Genomic DNA, 27,588 nt, shown 5'->3' on the forward strand with positions numbered 1-27,588 from the left:
TAGATGGGTAAACCTATAAAATTTTGGACTCATTACTTAGGCCCAGTCTATTAAGTGGGCCACGCATGTACGATGAAAATGGACGGTTGGAACAGATCTCTCACACGTGTGCCACGCCGCCAAGCGTGCTGACGTTGATATCTTCTCTCTCATCTCGTGAATCGCCACAAGCATTTCTTTTTTCAGTTGCCGGTAGAGTCGGCTCTATCATAGTACAATACAGTACACTCCACCGTACACGTGGGAGGGAAGACAGTGGATTAAGACTGTCCACTCTCTCTTCCATGGATGGTCCATGGTTCAAAAATCACGAGGATCCGAAAATCCTAGCCATCACTTTCCCTTCTTACTGATAAATGTCTACACAGTCTTTGTTTATAACCGTCTATCTAGAGCCCACTAAATAGATGTCTCATAAAAACTATGTTATTTTTTTAACCAGAATCCTTTAATGACAGGGTCCAGTAGTTTGCCCCGCTCATAATATAGTTTACCCCGCTCATAATTCAGTTTGCCCCGCTCATAATGTAATTTGCCCCGCTGTTTTTCATGTTTTCCCCGCTGTTTTTCTAGTTTGCCCCGCTGTTTTTCTAGTTTCCCCCGCTATTTTTCATGTTTCCTCCACTACTTTTCTAGTTTGCCTCACTGTTTTTCTAGTTTACCCCGCTCATACTTCAGTTTGCCCTGCTGTTTTTCTATCTTGCCCCACTCATATTTCAGTTTGCCTCGCCATTTTTCTAGTTTGCTCCGCTATTTTTCACGGAAATACCCCTCCTTTTCACAGAAACGGATTGGGTACTCCTCCTGCCACCCGCCAATGGCGGATCGTCGCTGGTCTGTGGGCCCCATCTTGATGTATGATTTTCATCCATGCCGTCCATATATTTTTCCAAATCATTTTATGGTATGATACCAAAAATGAGGTATATCCAAATCTCAACTATACCACATTACAGGAAACAGTGTTGAATGAGCGTCAACCATTAGAAACTCAGGTGGGGCCAACTGTGATGTTTGTGAGAAACCCGATAAAACTTAGGTTGGGCTTGGGTTGAGGTCTCAGGTTATCCGACCTAACCCAAACTCGATCAATATATTAGTTACTTATAAATTATAATTGAGTGTGGATTGTTTGTGTAGAAGGTACGCTAGTGATGTCGGGTCTCATTTGTCCACGTCATTTCCAAGGGATCACACCACGGGAAACAATGGGCATAATGATTTCCACCGTTGAAACCATAATGGGCCCAATAGTGATGTTTGTTTGTTATCAAACATATTCATAAGATCATATAGACATGGATTAATAGAAAAAACAATTATAAGCTTGATCCAAAAACTTCTATAGCCCCCAAGAAATGATCAACAATAGAAGTTCAATTAAAAATTTCATTTCGTGTGGTCCATTTGAACATTGAATAAGTTTAGATTTATCGGCTTAAGCAATGAAAAAATCTGTTAAGTTCGCCATGCTGATTGTCTAGTTTGCCCCATTGAATTTCATGCTTGCCCTGCTCAATTTCATGTTTGGATTTTCTTTTTCCAACTATCCTTATAAACTTCATGTGTTGGATAGGTTCTGACGACCCTTGACCCAAACCCTAGGTTGAAGCATTTAATCGGGTTTTCTCTTTCCAAATATCCGTAAAAATGTTATACATATGTTATATTTGAGGATTATATAAATATGCAAACCCACTGATGTGTATTGTGTTCGACGAAATGCCTGTGTGGGCCTGATAATAACATTACTTGCTAAGTATGGTTGACAAAATGAGTTCAAACTTGGTTTTGCTAAGTGAGGTTGACAAAAAAGAAAAATGCCATCAGGATTATTGTGAAGGAAAAAAACTAAAAACACATTATAAACTCACTATTGTGACTTGACCCGGTCGACCCCAACTCACTGTTTTGACCTGACCCGGGTCAGAGCTTGGCCTATCGCTACGGATTATAACCGTAGCCATAACTATAATGCTATGCACTTTTTTTCTATTTTCTCTTTTTATTTTTATTTTTTTATTTTTTACATGGAGAACATTTTCCCCCTTACATTTTTCTATAATACATGATTATGTAAATATGTATATATAAGTACATAAAAATATTTTTCTATCTTTTAATTCATTTCTTTGTCTATTTATTTAACAAGCATATCTCCTAAACTAGAGTGATTTACTTAACTTACCGCATATGATTTTGGGGTAGGAGAAGCTAATTTAGCCAACCAACCTAGTTATTTTCTAAGATTCCATTGGGTCGATGGTTGAAAATCTATTTCATTCATTTCGGGGTCAATTTTAATCACTTCGCGGTCGGGTTGGATCGAGTTGAAAGTCGAGTGGGTTGGTTCGGGTTAGTGCTCAACCCTAACCCAACCCAACCCAATCTTGGGTTGGAAATTCTCAACCCAAGCCCAACCCAAGAGGGCTCGACAAGTTGATTGGGTTGGTCGGGTGTATATGTGCTAATATTTTTGTTATTATATTAGTTTATTATATTTCAATATAGGACTTATTTTTTGTATCTATGATTTTATTAATTATATACGTAATTATTCATCATAAAGAACTTCATTTTTTTCTTTTAAAAACCAAGCTAAAATATAGGACTACTCCTTTAAAAAGTCATGTAGCATAGCACGCAATCTATTTGGGAGAGAGAAATCTGGCATATATTGTTAGTGTGAGTCCTTGGAAATGACTTGGACAAATGAGACCCGACATCACTAGCGTACCTTCTACACAAACAATCCACACTCAATTATAATTTATAAGTAACTAATATATTGATCGAGTTCGGGTTAGGTCGGATAACCTGAGACCTCAACCCAAGCCCAACCTAAGTTTTATCGGGTTTTTCACAAACATCACAGTTGGCCCCACCTGAGTTTCTAATGGTTGACGCTCATTCAACACTGTTTCCTGTAATGTGGTATAGTTGAGATTTGGATATACCTCATTTTTGGTATCATACCATAAAATAATTTGGAAAAATATATGGACGACATGGATGAAAATCATACATCATGATGGGGCCCACAGACCAGCGACGATCCGCCATTGGCGGGTGGCAGGAGGAGTACCCAATCCGTTTCTGTGAAAAGGAGGGGTATTTCCGTGAAAAATAGCGGAGCAAACTAGAAAAATGGCGAGGCAAACTGAAATATGAGTGGGGCAAGATAGAAAAACAGCAGGGCAAACTGAAGTATGAGCGGGGTAAACTAGAAAAACAGTGGGGCAAACTAGAAAAGTAGCGGAGGAAACATGAAAAATAGCGGGGGAAACTAGAAAAACATCGGGACAAACTAGAAAAACAGCAGGGGAAACATGAAAAACAGCGGGGCAAACTAAAAAAGCAATGGGCAAACTAGAAAACAATGGAAACATGAAAAACGGACAAACTAGAAAGCATGGGAAACATGAAAATAGTGGGAGAAACATGAAAAGCAGTGGAGAAAAAAAAGCAGGGGAAACATAAAAATCACCTAAACTAGAAAAGCAGGGAAAACATGAAAAACATGCCCATTGCTTTTCATGTTTTCCATGCTGATTTCCTAGTTTATTTTCTAGTTTGCCTCACTGCTTTTCATGTTTCCCTATTGTTTTTCATGTTTCCCTCGTTATTAGCTTTTCCCATGCTTTTCTAGTTTAGGATTATTTTGCTATCCCGCTATTTTTCTAGTTTTTCCCATTATTTTTCATGTTTTCCTGCTTTTTTTCTAGTTTGCCTTATTTTTTTTAGTTTGCCCGCTCATAATTCTCCGCTGTTTTTCTAGTTTGCCCCGCTCATATTTCATGCTTACCTTGCTCATTTTTATGTTTGCCCCACTCTTTTTCATGCTTGCCCCACTCTTAGGATCGATACCAAGACCTCAAGTGTTGAAACGAGGTATTTTCACTCAGTCTGCCAGTTGAGCTATGGATCTAGGTGATAGCTAGATCTGTCTTATTTTTCGTCTCAAGCCTTAATACGAGCTCGTCAAATAGATGGACGGTTTGGATATAACACGTACCTTATAATGGAACCCACAAAATGCCGTAGGAATTATAACGAAAAAAGAAAAAGAAAAAGAAGCTAGTGAATTAGGGTCAGTGGGACCCTATAGCTAATGGTGAAAGTAAGTGTTTTGACCTAATAGATGGAGGTGGTTTCACACATACTGCATAGTGGGCTATATAATTAAGTAAATATGTATATATAAGTATATAAAAATATTTTTCTATCTTTCAATTCATTTCTTTGTCTATTTATTTAACAAGCATATCTCCTAAACTAGAATGATTTACTTAACATACCACATATGATTTTGGAGTAGGAGAAGCTAATTTAGCCAACCAACCTAGTTATTTTCCAAGATTCCATCGGGTCGATGGTCAAAAATCCATTTCATTCAGTTTGTGGTCAATTTCAATCACTTCGTGGTCAAACTGAAAATTCAACGGGGCAAACATGAAATTAAGTGAGGCAAACATGAAATTGAGTGGGGAAAACTAGAAATTTAGTGGGTAAAACATGAAATTGAGTAAGGCAAACATGAAATTAGGGCTAAAAGTCGGGCCGGTTGGTTCGGGTTGGTGCTCAACCCTAACCCAACCCAAGGTTCCTATACCTAAACCTTGACCTAACCCAACCCAATCTTGGGTTGGGAATTCTCAACCCAAGCCCAACACAAGAGGGCTCGATGGGTTGATTGGGTTGGTCGGGTGTATGCATGATAATATTTTTATTATTATATTAGTTTATTATATTTCAATATAGGATTTATTTTTTGTATCTATGATTTTATTAATTATATACGTGATTATTCATCATAAAGAACTTCATTTTTTTTCTTTAAAAAACCAAGCTAAAATATAGGACTACCCCTTTAAAAAGTCATGTAGCATAGAACGTAATCTATTTGGGAGAGAGAAATCCGACATATCTGGTTAGCTCGAGCCCTTGACAATGACATGGACAAATGAGACCCAACGTCACTAGTGTCCGTTCTACACAAACAATCCACACTCAATCTATTTGCCCATTGCTTTTCATGTTTCCTCCATTGATTTTCTAGTTTGCCCGCTCATATTTCGATTTGCCATTGCATTTCATGTTTCCCGATTTTCTAGTTTGCCCCAGCTTTTCATGTTTCCCCCTCTGATTTTCTAGTTTGCCCGCTACTTTTTATTTTTCCGTTGATTTTCTAGTTTGCCATCTTTTTTCTAGTTTGCCCGCTCATGTTTGATTTGCCTCATTGCTTTTCATGTTTCCACGATTTTCTAGTTTGCCCCCTTCTTTTCATCTTTCCCCATTGATTTTCTAATTTGCCCATTGCATTTCATGTTTGCCCACTCAATTTCTTTTCGCTGATTTTTATGTTTTCCCCGCTGATTTTTTAGTTTGCCCCACTCATTTTTTAGTTTGCCCTGCTGTTTTTCTAGTTTGCCCCGCTGCTTTTCATATTTCCCCTGCTGATTTTCTAGTTTACCCCGCTCATTTTCATGTTTGCCATGCTCTTTTTCATGCTTGCCTTGCTCATTTTCATGTTTGGCCCTCTCATTTTCATGTTTGCCTCGCTAATTTTCATGCTTGCCCTCTCATTTTCATGTTTGCCCCGTTGAATTTCATGTTTGCCCTACTGAATTTCATGCTTGCCCCGCTAATTAACTTCTCCTACCCCAAAATCATATATAGTACGTTAAGTATATCATTCTAGTTTGGATCCTTACTATCCCTCGGGTGGTAGACTCTTAGGGCCCGTTTGGCCGGTCGGATTGGAAGGGCTTGGATGGCATTGGAAGGGATTGAAAGTCAAATCCCGGGATTGGCCTGGCGTGCCAAACAGAGTCAGTGATCTGATCCCAATCCCATGGATCTTAAGACAATCCACTGACAACACCATCATTACCTCTAAATCCCATCCAATCCAACCTAATCCTTTCAAAATTGCATGGGACGTGTTTGGTTTGAGGGATTGGAAGGGATGAGAAGGTTTAATCCCAGGATTGGCCGGGCGCACCAAACAGATTGGAAATAGCAATCCAGGGATATAGCAATCCCATGGATCTCCAGACAATCCACTGACAACACCATTATTACCTAGAAATCCATGCCATCCACCCTAATACCATTCAATCCCTCCCAATCCACCCGGCCAAACGGGCCCTTAGGAGTTTCAACACCCGGTCAAGCGTTTGAGTATCCATAGGTGGTAAAATTCCACTAGTGTGAGTGTGTGGGGGTGTGTAAAAAAAAAAAAACAAATCATTTTAATTTAGGAGATATGCTTGTTGAATACATGGATAAAGAAATGAATTAAAAGATAAAAAAATATTTTTATTTACTTATATATACATATTTATATAATTATGTATTAGAGAAAAATGTAAGGGAGAAAAAGTTCTCAAAGTAAAAAAAATAAATAAATAAAATAAACTGTCAGTGGTTTTTTTTTTTTTTTTTTTTTTTTTTTACTGTGTTGCATGTGTGGGTCCAATCATTAGGTTTGTGTTATATCCAAACCGTTCATCTATTTGGCGAGCTCATATTAAGGCTTGAGACGAAAAATAAAATAGATCTAGCTATCACTTGGACCACACTGTAAAAGGCAGTGGGGAATTGAACGTCTACCATTGAAACCCTTTCAGGGGTTACAAAAGTTTTTGATCATTCTGAAATTTGTTTTCCCTCTTTCCAGGTCTTTGTGATCCTATGAATGAACTTAGATGGGGAGGATTTCTCGCAAACATCACAGTGGGCTCCACCTGAGTTTCCAATGGTTGACGCTCATTCAACACTGTTTCCTGTAATGTGGTACACTTGAGACTTGGATATACCTCATTTTTGGTCTCATACCATAAAATGATCTCAAAAAATATATGGACGGCATGGATGAAAAGCAAACATCATGGTGAGGCCCACGTACCACTGGCTATCCGTCTCGGGCGGGTGGCCGTCTTGGGCGGGTGGCAGGAGGCGTACCCAATCCGTTTCCGTGAAAAGGAGGTTTCCGTGAAAAGGAGGGGTATTTTCGTCCTGAAATTTGTTGTCCGTACGAGGAGGTCCAACTGCGTATTCTAAGTTTGTATTGTTTCAAGAATATCCAAGGGATAAAAGGTGGGGTCCACAGTCGTAAATTTCTCCTTTCAAAACTGCATTCCTTCGGAAACGGATTGGCAACTCCCCCTGCCGGGCTGGTGGTCGGTGCTCTGTGGGACGCATCATGATGTATGTGTTTCATCCATGCTGTTCCTCCATTTTTTAAGATAATTTTAGGCTTGAAACTAAAAAATGAGAGGGATATAAATCTCAGGTGGACCACACCACAGGAAAACAATAGTGATTGGATATCCACCATTAAAATCCTCCTAAGGCCCAGTTTACTGTTTATTTGACATCCAATCTGTTGATTAGGTTATATAGGCCTAGATGAAGGGGAAAAACAAATATCATCTTGATCCAAAACTTTTATGTCCACCAAATTTTTTTTAATGGTCGACGCTCATTCAACACTGTTTCCTGTAATGTGGTCCACTTGAGATTGGGATATGTCTAAATTTTTGTCTCATAAAATAAAATGATCTGAAAAAATATATGGAAGGAATGGATGAAACAGATACATCATGGTGGGGCCCACATAGCACCGACCTCTCTCCCTATTTCCCGGGTGCTTACTCATTTCCTGGTGTTTCCAAACGATGCGAAATAAACAGCTGAAAAATGGATGAAATCAAAGGGCTGTGGATTGTGATCATTATCCATTTAGGAGCTATTTGCCGGTTATTTGGAAAATCGAACAAACCCGTCTCTTGTTGCACCGACTGATGATATTGACCGTTCATCTAGACGCTCATCCAGCGTATGATCAAGACGGTTTTGATGCGAAGGTGTGCTAGAAACTCCAATTGATGATTAGATCTCTGCTGAATGAAATTTTTTAATAACTAGGGCAATCTACAAATCGAAATTTTAAATGAACGGTCTGGATCATCATATGGTTGGCAGAAGTGGTCATCCTCTTAACAAACACATCCTTGTTTTCGTAATTTTAACAAGTTGTAAATAAATATTAGACGGTTTCTCCCTTCTCCATCCTCCTCTAAACCCTAGAACGCCCGCAGCAGGCTCTACGCCGCTAGCTCCGCCTCTTCCAGCTATTCTCCCTTCCTATCACCTGCTATTCTCCCTTCCTATCACGTGCTTCTCACGTTATTCTCACGTGCTCTCTCTCTCTCTCTCTCTCTCTCTCTCTCTCTCTCTCTCTCTCTCGCTCGTTGTTGTTATTGTTGTTAGAAGCCCAAGTTCCCTGTTTGTGCTGAACAGGGAAGTTTCTTGTTCGTACCCACCCGTACATGTGGGGCCATGGTTGGTTTATCCAAGCCATTGATCTGATGTAGCCCTGCCTGCCCACGTGAATATATAACAGTAGTGCTTGATCATATCTTTCCAGCAGGTTGGGGTGCACTTTTTTCATCTTATGGTCCAAAAATCAGGTCATTTTATGCATCAGGTGGGTCACATCATGTGAAACAAATGGACGGCCAAAAATATTGTTTTAATTTTAGTGCAAGCTAAGGTCTGATGAAACTAGTAGTAGAAGATAGAATAACACATGCATGCCAGATTTAGAGCTTTAAAATATCAGAAAAACCAAGAAAATATTTAGTGCAGAACACGTGCGCTCACATGAGATATTAATCACGCTCGTAAAAAAGAAAATTACCTCTGTAAGCAGAAAATGTTGGATATGGGCCTGTGGGGGCCACTTGTAAGCAATAGCAGTTCAAATCAATGAGGAGATAACCTTGGTGTGGATGACACTTTTCTCCGTGTTATTATCCTCTCAAATTCAAATCAATGAGGAGATAACCTCTGTGTTGATATCCCTTCTCTTCGCGTATGTAAACTCTCAAATTCAAATAATTGAGAGTAGATAGAGATGAGGTTGAATGTGCTAGAATTAAGAACTTATCCCTATTATAACCAACTCATGGCCCTCTTCAATTGCTCTCTTTAGAAGAAATCTATCAGTTCAAAAGTGTCACTGAAAACACCTGGGAGAAATAATCAAGACAAATAATGAGGGGATATCTGATTATCCATTGGGATCCCTATATATAAAATTAGAGTGATTATTTCCTTTTCGCTTTTATAGTATTTATGCGAATAGTAGGATGGTAGCTGTCCATATCTTTGGCTTTGCAAATGTCCCAAAAATTATGTAGATGTCGTTTGATTCTATTAGCCCACCTATTCGGACCTTTTAAAGTGGTATCAAAGTGACTTCAGCTGATCTCGGATTTATGAGGATCAACATTGAACGTTGGATAGAAGTAACTACCGACTTACTTAGTTAAATCTTTTATTTAATGTTCTTTTAATTTTTAATCATTACGTTAATTGTTATTATCAGAGACTGCACACCCCTCCCCCCTACCCAAGTTTCTAAAACCCAAAACTCTTCTCATCACGGTGAATTACATGGCAATGGCAATGACCTGTGTGAAAATTATTTTTAAAATAAAAATATATATGTACATTAAAATAATTTTGTTTGAAAAACTTCAATTTTTTGGTGTTTTGGGAATGGTTAAAAGGAGAGAAGAAAATATTATGTTTATATATGAAGCATGGAGTACTTTATTATTTGCTTGGTTGAATCGTGGAGTATCGGGACTTTCGTGTTCTAGTGGAACACCTGCACACACACACAATCCCGGTCATGATCTCAGGCTCAGTGCGAGGGAGTGAGCACGTGAGGCAGTGTGGTTGTAGTAGCGCACTTCGCACGTGCACATTGTGTCATAGATAGGTCGCTCCCTTGCGACATTACGTGTAACGATGCGAGAGGATTGCTAGTCGCGGCGCGACAAAGAATATGGGTTAGGTGCAGAGAGTGGGCGAGTGGTCTAAATGAGACCAATGTGTCTTTTATAGAGGCTGAAAATAGTCATTTTAGAGATATTTAACTGCACATTCAACATTAAACCAAACCATGTATAAACTGTTGCATGTGGCTAGCCCAATGATCATTAAATGGCTAGTCAATTAGTCCAAATGACTAGCATGCAACATTCGGTTGTCCCACATGCATAATAGTCAGAAACAACCAATAACGACTAGTTTCTCACCAACTGCCATAAAATGGTCATATTGATTTACAACCCTGGACAAAAACGGTCAGCAACCCTATCCTATAGAAACAGTGCCTGGGTGGTTCATTGGACCATCACTAACAACACAAACCACTCTCACATATGACCCAACAAGAAGAGGAAGATCAAGCCAGTCAGGTTCAATACGAACCTTCGATAATAGTCCTTAAGAAATAAACCAAAGCAATAATCTAAACAAGCAACAAATTTTCTAATTTTTTTTCTGATATGGGATTTTATTTCATTTATCTGTCAAAAAGAAATTTGTGTACACATAATTCTATCCGTGATTCTTTGTGTTTACTAAACATAGAACCACATACAAGCTCATCGTATCCTACGAGCTATTTACCCGCAACTCCTCAGCATTCTCAATCACTTTGAGAATAGGCGAATAACGCTTAAAGGACAACGTGATCACATGTGCTTCAACCTGTCCTTATTTTTCTGGCTTTTTTATTATTTTGCATAAATTTGTAAATGTGTAATTTGACATGACCGTCACCGGAAATATAAAAAAATGAGACAATGACAAAGGTTGTTGGTATCAAAAGTGGATGTTACAATTGTAGCCATAAATTTATTTATTTTTTAAGAAAAAAGAAAATGAAAATGAAAATGAATGGGACGAAGGCAAATAATACACAACATAAAATTTTAAAAATATTGATAGGCCATTGCAGCTGCTAGCAATCATGGCTATCCATGGATGTGTGACATAGGTATTGTAATTCAGTTGTATTTGGGGACATGGGGTAATGAGCTGTTTTTGTATCCCTATGCAGTCGATGCTTTACTTTTGTAGGTTGTAAGTGCAACCCCATTTTCTCATTTTGTTCTGATTGCTGTATTATTGTTAAGTTATGGCTTATCGATATTCATATGTTGCATGTGCTAAGGATTTCCATAATAGGTTGGACAAGGTGATGCAATCGACTGCCCATCTGCACCATTTCGAACGATCGAGAATTTGCATCAACACTAACATAAGACCACAGCCCAACTCACCCACCCAAACCATGGCATCCAATCTAAGCTTAAAGCTTGTCCTAAACAAGAACACATGCGAGGTTTTATTTGGAGAAGCTGGAAAAGATTTCATAGATTTTCTCTTCACCCTCCTAGCATTGCCAATGGGGTACGTTTCAAAGGTCCTCACAAAGCAACACATGGTGGGATGCACTGGTAATCTCTACAATAGCCTTGAAAATCTCTCCTTTGATTACATGCAACTCAACTTTGATAAAAATACCCTCCTCAACCCCAAGATGTCTATTCCGATGAGCGGTCAGAATCCTCCCCTTCTGTTACAAGATGGTGCTTCCACCGCTCCAAAGTACTACTCATGCTACTCCCACACCTACGGCTTTTGTAGTTGCTGTTGAGGCAGTTGTGCCTGATATCCCTGTTGGGTTTGCTCTGGTTGGTATTGTCTGTGTGATTATGGTTCCGGTTGTGGAGCGTACTGGTTGCCTTAAGTGTTAGCGACGATATTGTTGACTTTAGTGGTACGTTGCACAGGAGCAGCACCGTTTCCATTCACATATCCAATAGGTTTCCCCTCGACTTTGTTTCTTTTGATTGAGGAGGCCTAATGTGGCCATGATGAAATGGTTCCAGCTCTTATCCTGGCCTCTACCTGTTCTCTCGTTCGGATGAGCTAGGAGAAGTTTATATATGGGTATGAGATCAGGTATTCTGAGATGTTTGGATTTGCCGAGTGGACAATCATGGATATCTGTTTCTCATCATCGATGGGGCTTCTCATTCGGGTTGCCTGCTGATAATGATTCATCGTTTTTGTCTTAAGGCAGCCAAATCGGCTCTTCTCGGAGCCTTATTCAGATTATAGGAAAATCTATCAATAAATGCTTGAGAGAGTCTTTCCCAAGTCCTAATTTGATGACTTTCTAATGAGGTATACCAGTCCAAGGCATCGCCCTTGAGGGATTTCTGGAAAAGGCATATCAAGGCTCCATCATTCCCTGTTATTGCGTTGAGTTCCCCACAAAAGGCTTTTAGATGTGCTGTGAGGCATCCGCTACTGTCGTATCTTTTAAATTTTGGTACCTTGAAGTTTGGAGGCACCCGAGCATCCGAAAAATGACACAAATCTCTGAACTTGGTGGATGGGATATCCACTCCTTGCTGCTTCTACAGCTGATTTTGTACCATTTGCAGTTGTTCCCTCATTTCATCCATTTCAGATTTATGGGGTTGCGGATATCTTACCCCTTGTTGTAGGGCTTGTGCTGCTTCCTCCGCATAAGGGTTAAGTTCTTCAACCCTTTGATTTCTAAGAATGGGGGGTTGTTGGCAAGAAGATGGACTCCCGATGGCGGGAGGTAGTTGAAATTGAACTCCACTCCCTTTCAGGGGAGGGTGTGATGTACAAAAATGGCTCCCGCTCGGGGTATCTGCCAATTCCGGAATGTTACTCCCGTTAGGGGGAGTATGTTAGACGCGAAACTGATCCCCTTCATAGGCATTCGCTAGTTCTTGTCCATGATTCCCGTTAGGGGGAACCTGTGGTGTAACCTGATTGTTGTGATGTGTTGAGTAATGATGTGTGGGAGGATTCCTCCCGTTTGCTGGTTGCTGTTGTGGCTATGCTAACTCCTCTGGGAGGGGGAGAATAGGGTTAATCGGAGGAACGAGAGAGAAAGCGAAAAGAGTTTGTGGGATTGAGCTATTCTGGACACTATGCTGTGTTGCCTATGTATTTGATATGACTCTCGGTACCAAGCGAAGTAGCTACTCCTGTAATGGCTTGATGTTCTGAGACATCTCATTCAAGGTTATTGCGACTAGCACATCTGTTGGAGCTGTTAGTGCCAGTGTCGGTGCTGGTACAAGTGTTGGTTCTGATGCTGACGCTTTGGGAGCTGGTGGAGCTACCGACTCTTCTTCATGGGTAACCAGCTCGGGATCGAGTAGTCATAGCTCGGATTAACGCTTAAACAAGTGTAAGCCAAAGACTAATTTTTTTAATGAATGCAGTGATGGTGTCCCTTGAGATTGAAGTACCACACACTTTTGAATTGGGTCTCGACTAGTAGGAACTAGCAAAACTCCCCAGTGGAGTTGTCATTCTGTGAACGCTGGAAATCAGCGCCACAGTAATTGGCGTGTTTTGGCGTTTTGATTTTGTAGGGGATGATTAGGGTGATTCGTGGATGTTGGAGTCGCCACTAGCCAATAAATCTCAAAATCCCGCAGTCGGTTAGAACCCGCGAAATATATAAGGTTGGAGAAATTCGAAAACTCTCCTACCTTAGATTGACTCCTGATCAGCGATCCGGGATTCCGGGTAAGGGACCTCATTTACAAAGAGGGAAGGTATTAGGCACCCTCTCTACTCGTACAAATGTACGGTCTCTACTAAGTGTGGTAAAACAATCTCAAGGGATGATAGATGCTAGGAGACGAGATAGGACTAGACACATGCAGATTTCTGATGTGGCAAGATCTGAGGTTTCGGCAAGCTACAAAGCATACATCTAACGGCGTGTCTAGAAAGTGGATGAAATGATGCTTATGCAAAAAGGTAAAGAAAATGAGACTAGGTCACTAGAAATTTCTAATGTGACGGGATCTGTAGCATGGCAAGTCACAGCGTAAACGTTCATTAGAGATTTAGAGAAGCAGGGGGGTTGAGAAGGGAATAGATGTCATGATGGTGGATGCTTGTATGAGATGATTTGATCTTTGGCTTGAGGTAGGGCTAGGGGGTGGCTAAAATATCAGAACTTGGAGGTTTGGGAGCTCCTTCCCTTTCCTTCTCTCTCTCTCTCTCTCTCTCTCTCTCTCTCTCTCTCTCTCTCTCTCTCTCTCTCTCCCTCCCTCCCTCTTGGATGTGGATGTGTTGTTGTGAAAATGTGAAGAGGAGAGGGCTATTTATAGCCTTCTCCAATGTTCTTATGGTAAATGTGAGGCTTAGGAGGGGTAAAAGCTGATGTAGCAAATTGTGAGTGGTTGAGGGGAGAGGAATGCCACATGGCACACTCTTATTGGCTCTTGAGGATGGTAAAACAGTAAATAAGGTTGGATAGGGGGTTAAAGCTGATTTTCAGACGTTGGGACAGTTGTTGCTCGGAGGACACACGTGCCTCACGAGCGGCGGTATCTGAAGTACAGCCAGCGGTAGTCAAACTACTGCCCGGGCCGGGCCCGAGCGTGTGGGCCTCGTGTGGTGCACTAGTTCGTCCGATGGTTCTTTTTTCACGTTTTAAGCTCAAATAGGCGCATTCCTATGTTGACCTGGTTATGGTAGGCTTTAGGTTTGGAATTTCGAGTTGGGTTATGAGGTCCTAAGGGTTCAAATTATGGGTTTTGGGTTCGGGTTAGGGTTTGGATCAGGGTTTGAGGTTTGGTTTAGGTTTTGGGGTTGGATTATTGATCATGGTCCGGATTGTCCTTGCCTTTTCAAGATGTTAGCCTGGGTGGGGTATCTATAAGTACCAAGTAAACCATATTATCCCCAATGTGAATTTATTTGATTTATCCACGCCTCTCATCTATTTTTACATCTCATGTTAGGGGTTGATATCAAAATCGAAGCATATCCAAAGCTCAAGTGAACCACACCACAGGAAACTATTAGAATAATGATTTCCACTATTGAAAGCTTTGTACGGCCCACAGTGATGTTTATTTATCATCCAACCTGTTTATAAGATCACATAAACATGTATGAAGGGAAAACACAAATATCAGCTTGATTCAAAACTTCTATAGCCCTCATGAATTTTTCAACGGTAGACGTTCAATTAACATTGTTTCTTTTGATGTGGTTCACTTTAGTTTTGGATATGCTAATTTTTTTTAACTCAAGCACTAAAACGATCTGGTAAAATTGATGGACGGAGCGGATAAAATACATATATCAAAGTGGACCCCATAGTTTACTCCGTACTCTCAACGTACTGAGTTAATTAATATGCAATCCGCTTCCCCGGCCACAACCAAGACAGTGCTGACCATAGGTCGGCCTTGATTAATCTCGAGATCATGTAGGGACATGAGCTCAAAAAATAAAGAAGATCCAAACCTTAGGTGGACCATACCGTAGGAAATAGTGGATATTGAATGGCCTTCCGTGAAAATTTTCAAGGGTTCACCATAATATTTCAGTAATGTTTATTAGCTATCCAAACTATTGATAAGGTCATATGAAAATAAAAAATAAATGTCAACTCTTGATCCAAAACTTTTGTGGCTCATTAATGGCAAATCACCGATGTTTCCTATGGTACGACCCACTTGAGAATGGGATATGATTCGGTTTTGAGCTCATGCCTTCAAATGACCTACAAAATAGATGGACGACAATACATACATCAAGGTCAGCCCCGTTGAAAGGGCAACACTATCTTGGATGGGGTTGGGCACACTCAACAACGACTCAAGGAAGTTTTGAACTATGATGCAAATGCACCGGACACATAATATAAACCGGAGATCTACAACATCAATTAGATGCACCTTTCCATGGTGGCCATGGGCTTAAAAATCAGGCCAATCCTTAACGTAGGAGGGCCACACCATAGACAACAATTAAGAGTGGATGCACACTCACTGAAATACTCATGATTGTGTATGGGCCCATGGAGATGTGGTTCAGACATGTAACCCACCTACTGCGTCCCACTTGGATGTGGGGTCACTCCAAATTTCAGGCAATTTCAAAACTCTAGTAAGCCCCACCAATGGTTTTAAATATTTTGGGCATAGTTTTAAGTAGTTTCAGATTGTATGGGCCATTCAAGTTTCAAATATGGCTGATTTTTGGGACATACAATGACCTAGAGGAGACCCACAAAATATATTATGTGGATGTACACCAAACATGAGTGTGAGGCCTGTTGTGGTGAAAATCAAAATGGTCCATCGCACGAGAAGAGTGACAATTATCTACAAGTGTTATTCCTCTAAGCTGGGGTGACTGAGGTCCAAACAGAAGGACAATCGACATGGGAAGAGGAGCTCCTATAACTCAGAGATGAGCTGCTGAGCTGAGCCGTCAGATGACGGAGTTTGGTAAGAGAAGACCCGCCCCGTTAGGAATGTCCACAACGCAAGTAAGGAACCCGTGGGAAACGAGCTCGGGCTCCGAGCTCCCCCAATATCTCGGGCTAACCAAGTTAACCACTGCAAGAGAGGTGGTAGAATAAATCCGGAGCGAATTTCACCCCGAATCCAGAAGAGATATGGATCCATTCTGATCTCAGTCGAACATCACTCCAACATATTCAGGCTCGGCCAAATATCAGTCCGACATATCCGAGATAAGAATCCTCGCCAGATCGGGGACTCACTAGCATAGCACATTGGGATACGGAGGTTCAGAACCTTCTCCCATGCCCTATATATATGATCACAGACTCTAAACCAAAGGAGGAAAAAAGGTAATGCATCTAAGCCCTAATCTAGCTCCTTGCAATCATCTTCTACAAGCCTGACTTAGGCATCGGAGGGTCCACAATCGGCTACCGGCACCCCTACTGCTCATAGTTTCTCTAGTTTTTGCAAATATATCAGAGGGCGATAATAAGACCAAAGCCGTCCCAATTCTACATCAACCTCATCTATTGACCGGATTCCGACAACAACAGATTGGTGTCATATGTGGGAACAACGAGTCATATTCTCACCATCTTGAGTAGCTACAACCATTTTCAGTCATTCCTCTGATGCCAAAGAGAAAAGGGAAGGCCCCAACCATGATTGGTGCTGTCAGTGGGAATGAGGAGTCATGTTCTCACTATCTTGAGTAGCTACAACCATTCCTAGCCCTCCCTCCGATGGCAAAGAGAAAAGGGAAGGTCTCAACTGTAGTCTGGTCCTCCCAATCTGGAGAGGAGTAGGCTTCATTGTCACCTCCCCAGTCCTAGCAGCCCTCGTAGGTTGTGGTTCACAAATCACAAAATCGAGGAGGTCGACTTAGTTCCCTTGAGAACAAGGTCAGAACCTTAACTGACAATATAGATCGTATCATGACGTTGTTGGAAAGGCAACAAGCATCCCCAGCTAACCCGTGGGAAATAGTGGAGGCGACAACTGAGCAGTCCCACCCTGAACAATTGTGACCTGAGCAGCATCAGTGGCAAGTACAAGATAGAGAAAGCCTTATCGCCCCAGCCCAGATGTGGGAGACTACAGAGCTCGCTGAATCCAACTTGTGTCATACCCTCGACGAGAAGTAACAGGCTTGGGGAGAAAGAGAGCCCCAAAAGCCATGGAAGAAAGTGATGTCCCCTAGGGGACGAACATCGGAGACAACCGGAACAAGCTCGGTAATATCCAACAAGCGTACCGAGCAAAGGCCCTGATATCCGTTGACGCCTTCCGTGAGCAAACTGAGCTGTCATTCACTGATGACATCATGAGATCTCAGCTATTGCACATATTCAGAATGCCCTAGATACAACCATATTCAAGTTCGTGCGACCTTACCGAGCATGGATGGAGCCTCATGGAACTATCAGACTCGTAATGTGTAGGGCATTCTCCCTAACACTCACCGGGGCAGCGTGGAAGTGGCACAAGAACCCGAAACCGAAGTCCATCAACTCTTTTGTTTAGCTCAGTAGAGCCTTTGCCACAGTTTATTGGAGGTAAAGACATTCGCAAGTCAGCGATTCACCTTCTTACAGTGACTCAAAAGGACGACGAGTCGCAAAAGAATTATATCATCCGATTCAACGCCGAGGTCGTCTAGGTTGAAAACTACTCCAACGAGGTAGCCCTCATGGCCATGATGGTTGGACTCAAGTAAGGGAGGTTCCTATTCTCACTTAGTAAGAACCCCCCAAACACCCTGGTTGGCCTCTTGAACCGAGCTCAGAAGTACACGAAAGCCGAGGAACTGTTCGGCGCCGCAAAGCCATCAAGAGCAAGAGCAACTCGACAAAAGATAAAGTGAAAAAGGAGCCCAAGGAGGGACCCAACTCCAGCCCTAAGAGAAAGAGAGATGACGACCAAGGTGGTGCCCCCCGGGCTCTCCGAGTTCTAGAAAGTCAATTTCACTAGTATACTCTACTAAACACCATGCCCAAACATGTGCGCATGGAAGTCAGAGATAAGAGAATTCTAAAGTGGCCGAACAAGATAAGGGTCACTCAAGAGAAAAGAGACAGGACCAAATATTACCACTTTCATCAATATCACGACCGATTGCTTCGACCTCAAGGAGGAGATCGAGTCTCTCATTCAGAGGGGCTACCTGCGTGAGTTCATCGCCAGGCGCAGGGAAGACCGACCAACTCCTCAACAAGAACAGTGAGAGGAATACAATGACAACATGCCAATGTGGGGAATCTGTACCATTTTCGATGGACTAGTCAGTGAAGGAGATTCAAATCGAGCACGTCGAGCTCATGCTCGAAATGCAAAGCTTACTGACGAGGTCCATCTGGCAAACCTCACCAACCATCCTAGTAAAGAGCCCACGGCACAAAGTGACAAGTATGCACAATGAAAGCATACATTACAAGAGATAGAGTATTACCGATTTGAACAAGCCCCAAATCCACTTCATAAGCCCTAGCTATGCACTTGAAACCCTTATGAATAAATTAAAAAGCTCTAGAACACCTCTCCCCAGCCTTAATCCCAATTAATTACATCCGATATATATATATATATATATATATATATATATATATATATATATATATATATATATAGATATATATAACCCAAATAGGAAACAAATCCCACACTAATGCAATTTTGCACACATCTTCAAAAGGCCTTTGTAGTAACACTAAAAAGTTTCAACAATCAACATGAATTTTTTCGATGGGACTTCAAAGGCATCGACACTCTTTGATGCTACTTCCATGGTATACACAAACCCTGTTTTAAACAAATTTAATACATTAACAGGAGCACAAATGTTAGAAGTTTGGCCATCCATGAACCCAGAAACAGATCACGTACAAGCAACCCACCGCAACTTGTAGTATATATGTGCCAATATTACGGTAGCCCCACTATGAAGATCACCCTTTTCAAACATCAGGTTGATCCACTCTGTAGGTAGGCTATACCAGCAATGGGCATCAGCCATCAGGGTCCGTTCTCTCTGACGCTGTGGCTTGATCTGATGAGCGGACCTACATGGTATGATCTTCATCTGGGCCCACGATTTTCATGGCTCGGTTGTTTCTTGAATATATGGCATCCCTGTGGGGAATATGGATTGATGCCACAAGCTGTGGTGGTGTTGCATCTCAGTGATCTGTCCCCACATACATACAACCCATGTACGGATCGTGCCGTCCATTCTTTTTAACAGGAAAATTTGCTACTTTTCGAACGTTTCTTTTGAGTGCTTTCATAGGCTACTTTCCAAACTTTTCTTCAAGGAGTGCTTTTATTTGCTGGCCATTACTTAAAAGCAAGACTCTCCTGTTGAGGAGACTTGGGATGCAAGCAAACAAAGTTACCGTTGCATCATGCATGTAGGGAAACGGATTGGCTAATGGCTGGTGGTCGGTGCTCTGTGGGCCCACCATGATGTATGTGTTTCATCCATGCCGTCTATCTATTTTTTTAGATCATTTTATGAAATGACTCCAAAAATTAGTTATATAAAAATCTCAAGTGGACCACGTTACAGGAAACAGTGTTGAATAATTGTCGACCATTAAAAGCTTTTCGGGGGCTATAAAAGTTTTGGAATCAAGCTGATCTTTGTTTTTTCCCTTCATCTGGGTCTGTATGACCTAATCAACAGAGTGGATGTCAAATAAATAGTCCGGTGGGCCTCAGGAGGATTTTCATGGTGGATCTCCAATCACTATTGTTTTCCTGTGGTGTGGTCCACCTGAGATTTATATCCCTCTCATTTTAGGCCTAAAATGATCTGCAAAAATGGATGAACGGAATGGATGAAACACATACATCATGGTGGGGCCCACAGAGCACCGACAACCAGCGACCAGGCTGCTGGCAGGGGGAGTAGCGAATCCGTTTCCTGCATGTAGCGAGCAGAATAGGTGCGGCCCTTACTGTGGGGCCCACATTGATATATGTATTTTAAATATGCACTGTTCACTCATCTGCTTTGCCTGATCATCGATCTCAGGAGATGAGCCAAAAAATGAAGAAGATCCAAATCTCAAGTGGCCCATACTATAGGAAATATGTGATTGAACGCCGTACTGGTGAAACCTTACTAGGGGCCACTGTAATGCTTGGGAATTGTTTATTTGACACCTATTGATAAGGTTCACATGGTTAGTTTTGAACTATGCTGTAATGTGTGCCGGAGATCTACATCATCAATTAGATGCACCTTTCTATGGTGGCCATGAGCTTAGAAAATCAGACCAATCTGTGACGTAGGTGGGCCACACCATATACACCAATTGAAAGTAGATGCACCCCCACTGAAACATTCATGATTGTTTATGGGGCCCATGGAGATGTGGCTCAGACATCTAATTCATCCATTGTGTGTGTCCCACTTAGCTAGATGAGGGTTCACACTAAATTTCAGGCCATTCCAAAAATCAGGTAAACCCTACTAAGTGATTTAGATGTTTTAGGCATGATTTTTCATAGTTTCAGTTTGTATGGACCACCTGAGTTTCACATACGGTTGATTTTGGGACATCTTATAACCTAAAAGGAGACAAACAAAATGCACGGTGTGCATGTCCAACACACATGAGGTGCGGCCCACAGATCTCGAACTTGTGGGTAGTTCCCGTAAGGTCACCTGATCATATACATAGGAGATTCCATGAGGTCGATATCTGTGGGCCCCATTTCGAGTTTTTACCCACTAATGAGCAGTGGCAAACACAGCCCTATAGATCAACACTACCACAAGACCGACAGCCCAAAGTCGCCCACACCCAAACCATGGCATCCAAGCTAAGCTTAAAGCTTGTCCTAAACAAGAACACAGGAGAGGTTTTATTCGGAGAAGCTGGAAAAGATTTCATAGATTTTCTCTTCACCCTCCTAGCATTGCCAATGGGGTACGTTGCAAAGCTCCTCACAAAACAACACATGGCGGGATGCACTGGAAGTCTCTACAGCAGCCTTCAAAATCTCTCCTTTGATTACATGCAACCCAACTTTGATAAAAATACCCTCCTCAATCCCAAGATGTCTATTCCGATGAGCGGTCAGAATCCTCCCCTTCTGTTGCAAGATGCTGCTTCCACCACACCAAAGTACTACTCATGCAGGTACTGCCACAGCCAGCACTCCTGGATCACAGATGTTAAGGGTACAGTGTGTCCATCTTGCAATAGTTCTATATACCAGGAGTGTGTCTATGTTAGTCCTAGAGGCGTAGCGTCGGGATCGGACGGTGGAGGAGGTTGCGTTAAGGGTGTAGTGACTTACATGGTGATGGATGATTTGGTGGTGGCGCCCATGGCTTCCGTATCAAGCATTTCTCTACTAAACAAGTACCAAGTCAGGGACGTGAGTGTACTCAAGGAGAAGGTTGTGGAAGTGGGCATAGATGAGGTACACCATCTCTCTTACTTACAGGTTTGTTCAAGGGCATCCATCCATCAGTAATCCTAACCGTTGATTCTAGCCTCATGAACCGAAATCCGTAAATTGGATGGTGTTGGACATACTAAAAGTGTCAAATACTTGCTCAAAGTAAACATGGTGGGCCACACATGAAAGATGCACATTGAGTAGGTATAGACCACCCTCCCATGTGGTCCTCACCATTAATTCTCTGCTATATTCATCAATCTTGCTATTTGTGGCTTGAAAAAATGAATGGTCCATATTGATAATGATTTTTAAAAAAAGTTGGATCACTAATATCATGTGGTATTCAATATTTATTTAATTTTATCTTATTATATTTGATTGAATGATTTATTTATAAATCCATTTGTTAGGGTTTGGCGCTTTTAAAGGCTTCTTTGGAGTCAAAGACAGTGCTGACTGACGTCTTTGGAGAAAAGTCAGAGAAAGAGCCAGTAATGTAGAAAAAAAGTCTCTATGCACCAAGTATCTCCTATGGTAAATTGGTGTTGTGTGGTAATTTTATGTGCATTTTATGCCTTGGAATTTCCCAACAACATTAACTGATGTTGGGAGATGTTAGTTAGAAAATATAATGTATATACTTTTCTTTTTTATATGTTTTTAAGAACATTTGATTGAAAATGTTTATGGTGTTTAAAGAAGTACTGCAGATTAAATCTGCCGTTGTGCTTCAATGATCAAAATCATGAGACTAACATTGATAGATGTGATATTCCTATAAAATTCTTAGATTGGACTATTTTAAATCCATGTCCATTCACTCTTCTCATATATCTGCTCTAACCTAAATTGACCCAGCCCCAACTTGGCCCAATCCTGTGCCAGGGCCAACCTTTTTAGCCTGATCAGGGCTAGGGCTGGGGCAGGGGCAATTCTACCCATGCCATAGCCAGGCCCATTACCACCCCTAACTATTGAGCCACTTGATAAAGTACTAGGATTGTTAATCCAAATCCAATGAATGAGGCCACTGTGTAGTGATCCAGACCATCTTGTACGTTGTGCCTGACCATTGATAGGCACCATGCACCAAAATTCTCTGATACTGGAAAACACTAGCCACCACTCTTGGGACTCTTATTCATTGAATGTGAGTTATGTAGCATTTTCTGTTTTCTACTATCTATTTGCAGCTAATGCATAAAAGGCCAGAGTATAAGTTGGGCCTGTGGGGTTTCTACGTGTACCGCATCATGTGGACCATTTGAATTTTGTGCCCATGACATGTGTGAAGTTACGCATGTAAGCGCGCGCGTGCACACACACACACACACATATATATATATATATATATATATATGATGATGATGGGATTCAACGAATTAATATTCTAGTCTATTTACCAAATGCGCCCATTTGTGGATTGAAAATCCTTCTATTACCTCTCAAGCATGGAGGAGCATGTAATTCTGTTCCAGTGACCTTAGAGAAAACCAAAAAATAAAATCATAACTCCAAGTGGTCCAAATTTAGTAGACCCTAGGCAGATTGTGGCTCTTTTGCCAAGTCACTTAAACATATGGCAGTTGAATCATTGATCCATTTGTGAAAAAAAAAATTAAATAAATTTTTATATAAAAAAATTTAATGATATTTTAAATTTTAAATATAAATAATATTTTGGCAACTATTTTATTTTGAAAAATCTTTAAAAGTCTAACAGGATCCCACTTGCACTAATTGATGCCCTTGGGGTACTAATCATATCCTTAGTGTGGATCACCTAAATCTTCTTCATTTGCAATTTTCTATTATGTTGATATTTGTTGTATTTGTAAATTGGTTTTCTAGGGTTTGACCCCAATCAAATCATCCCCAGTGTCGTCGAAGACAACATTCGTTGGTGGCTTCCAAGTAAAGTTCGAACCCATGGTCTAGCTAGAATTTTGGGTACTGCTCCTTTCTTTTCTTTTTTCTTTTCTTTTCTTCTCTCTCCCTCTTTTTTTTTATATATATTTTTATTTGAAACGTTCTGGCTGGAAATGTTTATGGTGGTTGATCTGTCATAGAGCTCTTCAAAAGAACTCTATAGACATAATGTCTATAAATGTTGCATATATCTAGTTCAAATCTCAACCGTGCATGAGCATGTTTTAGATTGATCATAATCCTAAAACCACACTTAAACGATGATCATAATGGTCGGTTGTTGTAACGCACATGAAAAAAAATATTGAATTTGAGAGGGAGATTTTGTATCTCATCTCTCTCTGTCTTGTCCAAACATAATCTTAATATTCTATCTTATTTCTATCCCTAATCCATTTTGATTTTATCTTTCTAACTCTCTCATCGAATCTCTCAACCTCCCAATGAGCATTGCCTTTTAAGGAATGTGTCATAAGATGAGTTCTACTTCAACTCAAATATTAAACAAAAGACACCTTACATATAACTACGAAAGTGAGAGAGAAAGAGTGACAGAATGTTTGTGGGAAAGCAATTTCAGGTTTGTGCCTTTATAATTTTAATGTAATATATGGCCAAATAGGTGCAATAAACAATTTGGATTAGTCATCCGGCCATCATACGTGCTTGAATGGAGATGATCAATTCTCTAGGCAAATAGTCTAGTTTCAGCACAAGGAATTGCTCTCTACGAATAATGATAGATTTATATTTTTAAGATAGATTAGTTATTATCAATTTTAGAAAATTTGAGATTTAATTATTTGGATAAATATAATGAATGGGTCAAATCAGCTATATGATTATTGTGTTATCAGATCTAAAAGTGTTTAATAAGGAAAGTTAAGATTTTTTGCATAGGTGTTGGTATCACTTGCCGTAAAAGGTTGAGATGAGTCATCGGTGTATAAGTGATTAGATTCACACCATTTATCCAATGTGTAGAGGCAAAATATGCCAAAACCTCTAAAAATCTGGATGATTAAATCATCTAGTGGGTCACCCTAATCATAGTTTGATAGTTCTAATACTAATTTTGAATCATGTTGAAATTCTTAAATTTGTAAAATTGGTTGGATCAAAATATATAAAGATTCTCAATTATCTAATCTAATTAATCAAAATTGATGGACCAAACTAATTTGATCAATCATTTGCCATTCGGTTTTGGGATGTAGATGTAAATAAGCATATGAATTATTCAAATTAATAATTTATGGGTCTCTCTAATTATTAATGAAGGAGGGATCAATAATGAGTGTTGATTTGTCCATTGTTGTTAAATGGATTATAGACCCTTAATTAAAGTAAATCCCTAAATTTTCGGGCTTACCTGCATGTCATTGATCTGTCGATTGAAGGTGCCGAATTTTGTCCAATGAGATATCTGCATTAAACAAAATTTTGTCAATTCGAAGTTCAATAGATAGACGCATCCTCGATCAATGTTGATCGACCGACCGTATCAATTGAGAGGTGTTTAGATATAATTTGAGCTTTGATGATTGAATCAAATGAATTTATCATGCATGTAAACTTCAATTAAGTGATCGTTGACAATTGATGCATAATGGTTGACCACTTGGGGCATTAAGTCAAAGGTGGGATCACTACGTGATGTAATTGGATCAAACAGTAATATGGTTGTATGATTATTAGGATTTTCAAATTCAAATCAGATAGATTATCCTGTGAATTCTTCACTACTAGACTTAGGTGAGTAACCCGACATGTCTTATGTTCATGGAAATTAAAATGAAATTGTTTGTTGATTAATGTTTTGATCTAACTGATATCAATTTATGAAATTGTCTCACATTTTAATTTATGTTTTCACATTTAATTTTTGAAAAAAATGATGGAATCATATGCTTACATTCCTAATTAATACAAGTATTTGTGAAATGATGACATCACACATCATCCATTGCATCCACATATCGCATGGTCGATCTTAGGGCTCTCTTTGAAAAAAATGTTGATTCTGATAGAGCATTACCAGATGTGGGTCATGCCCATGCTACCGAAAGGTAAAAGCCTACCCAGCGGGTGGATGTGAGTTGACGATTTTTAACCTAAGTAAATGGACGATCACCCCATTTGGCGCATTCATACATCATATGCATACATTTTTGTAATTGACACTTTATTCCATTTTAATTGATATGTTTATAGAACATGATTGATTATTTTTCTAAACCTGTCTAGCTTACCTTTTTATTCATGGAAAAACCATACAGATGAGTTGTCAGCAACCAGAAGTTGAACTTGAACACGACCCACATGAAACGTGGTCATACTTGTCTGAAGATGAATCGGCAACATTAGATCATTCCTGAATATCTAATTTATTTGTTAGGATAGTTTGGTTGATATATAATAAAATATTAGCATTGATTATGAGATTTTAAGCAATTGATTAGATTTATTTGATTGAGACATTGTGAGTTTGGAATAAACATATTTATATTAAGATTATATAATAAATAAATGATGTTTGAGATTTGTGTTATTTGAATGGTCAAGAAAATTTATATATGGCTGGTTGATTAGTACTAAGTGTTATGTATGCGTGATTGGAAATCGATAGACTTAGGTGAAACTTAGAATGAATGTAATTCTCACATCTGATTAAACCAATCAACATATGAAATTAGTACACTGTGTACAAGTTACAAACTAAAACTCGGGTCTGAGGGTGCACACTTTGCTGTCAAATTTTTAGAGCATGACAGTTGGTGTGTAATAAATCTCTAGATGGGAAAATTTTGGGATACTCAAATTTGGGAGATGTTTGGTGCATGGTTCATGAACCATGGGAATCATGGTTTTAGGAATCGTCCATGTGGAGTGCAACTTGGATAAGTCAACTCCAACTCAGTTGGACCCAGGCCGTTTTGACACCACAAGTCACCTCCGAGTAACCCTCTATTAAAGCAAGTTGCACTAATTCAATCTCCCTCGACTGACGATTTGTTCTCCTACATCCCGTCCCTGATCTCTGTAAACGACAATGAAATGCTTCTTCGCAGCCCCTCCTTTGAAGAGGTCAGAGACGCAGTCCTTAAGATGCCCAAAGATGGGGCTCCTGACCTAGATGGTCTGTCTGCAACCTTCTTTGTTGGGTGTTGGTCCATCATTGGGGGGAGATGTTCATGCGGCAGCTGCTGAATTTTTTAGTGAGGGTTCACTGCTACCTAGGTCTGTTTAGTTCCAAAAAAAATGGGGGCCAAATCCTTCTCTAACTATAGACCAATCAAATTGTGTAACGTCGTTTATAAAATCTTTACGAATATAATAGCTGGTAGATTGGCGTTCCTCCTTCCTAAGATGATTTCCTTGGAGCAAGGGGCCTTTGTCAGAGGTCGCTTTATTGCCGAGAACATTGCCCTCTGCCAAGAAGTGTTTCGGGACATTGACAGAAGAGTTCGTGGGGGCAATATTGTTGTGAAGCTCAACATGGAAAAAGCCTACGACCGAGTGGATTAGAATTTTTTGAAGCAGGTGCTCCTCAGGTTCGATTTTGCCTCAAATTGGGTCCAGCTTATTGAGGCCTGCTGGTGCAACAATTAGTTCTCGGTTATAGTAAATGGGACCGGTTAGGGCTTCTTCAAATCTTCCCGCGGTCTTTGCCAAGGAGATCCCCTCTCCCCCAATCTTTTCATCATTTTAGCAGAAGTCCTCAATAGGGGTCTCTCCTATTTCTCTGTCAGTGGTCTTTTTACCCCGTTCAAAGTTAAAAGAGGTTGTAAGCAGATGACTCATCTGCTCTATGCAGATTACACGATTCTTTTTCTCAATGGGACTAAAAATTTGCTTCTCTAGATCAAGGCATTCTTCTCGCTCTACCAGTCCATCTCTGGCCAAAAGATCAACCTTAGCAAGAGTGCCTTCTTCTATTCGGCTAAACTTGCGCCTTCCAGAATCAAAAATATCGCTCAAATCCTGAGGATTGGGAGATCGTCTGGCAACCTCTCCTACCTGGGTGTCCCGATGCTCAAGGGCA

At 40.4% G+C, this 27,588-nt stretch overlaps 1 protein-coding gene across 1 annotated transcript in view; it reads left to right on the plus strand.

Moving 5' to 3' along the window:
- The window catches only part of LOC131243599 (uncharacterized), a 68,631-nt gene extending 42,795 nt beyond the window's left edge, over window positions 1–25,836 (plus strand). Inside the window, exons 2-6 of the mRNA XM_058243077.1 lie at window positions 11,053–11,426; window positions 21,451–21,632; window positions 22,025–22,105; window positions 23,466–23,564; window positions 25,791–25,836. Of these exons, the coding sequence (XP_058099060.1) occupies window positions 11,066–11,426; window positions 21,451–21,632; window positions 22,025–22,105; window positions 23,466–23,552 (711 nt within the window). The 5' untranslated portion in view covers window positions 11,053–11,065 and the 3' untranslated portion in view covers window positions 23,553–23,564; window positions 25,791–25,836. The remainder of the gene's footprint in view (window positions 1–11,052; window positions 11,427–21,450; window positions 21,633–22,024; window positions 22,106–23,465; window positions 23,565–25,790) is intronic.
- The last annotated feature ends 1,752 nt before the right edge of the window (window positions 25,837–27,588 follow it).

This window comes from Magnolia sinica, chromosome 4, assembly GCF_029962835.1.
Source record: "Magnolia sinica isolate HGM2019 chromosome 4, MsV1, whole genome shotgun sequence".
Lineage (NCBI taxonomy): Eukaryota > Viridiplantae > Streptophyta > Magnoliopsida > Magnoliales > Magnoliaceae > Magnolia > Magnolia sinica.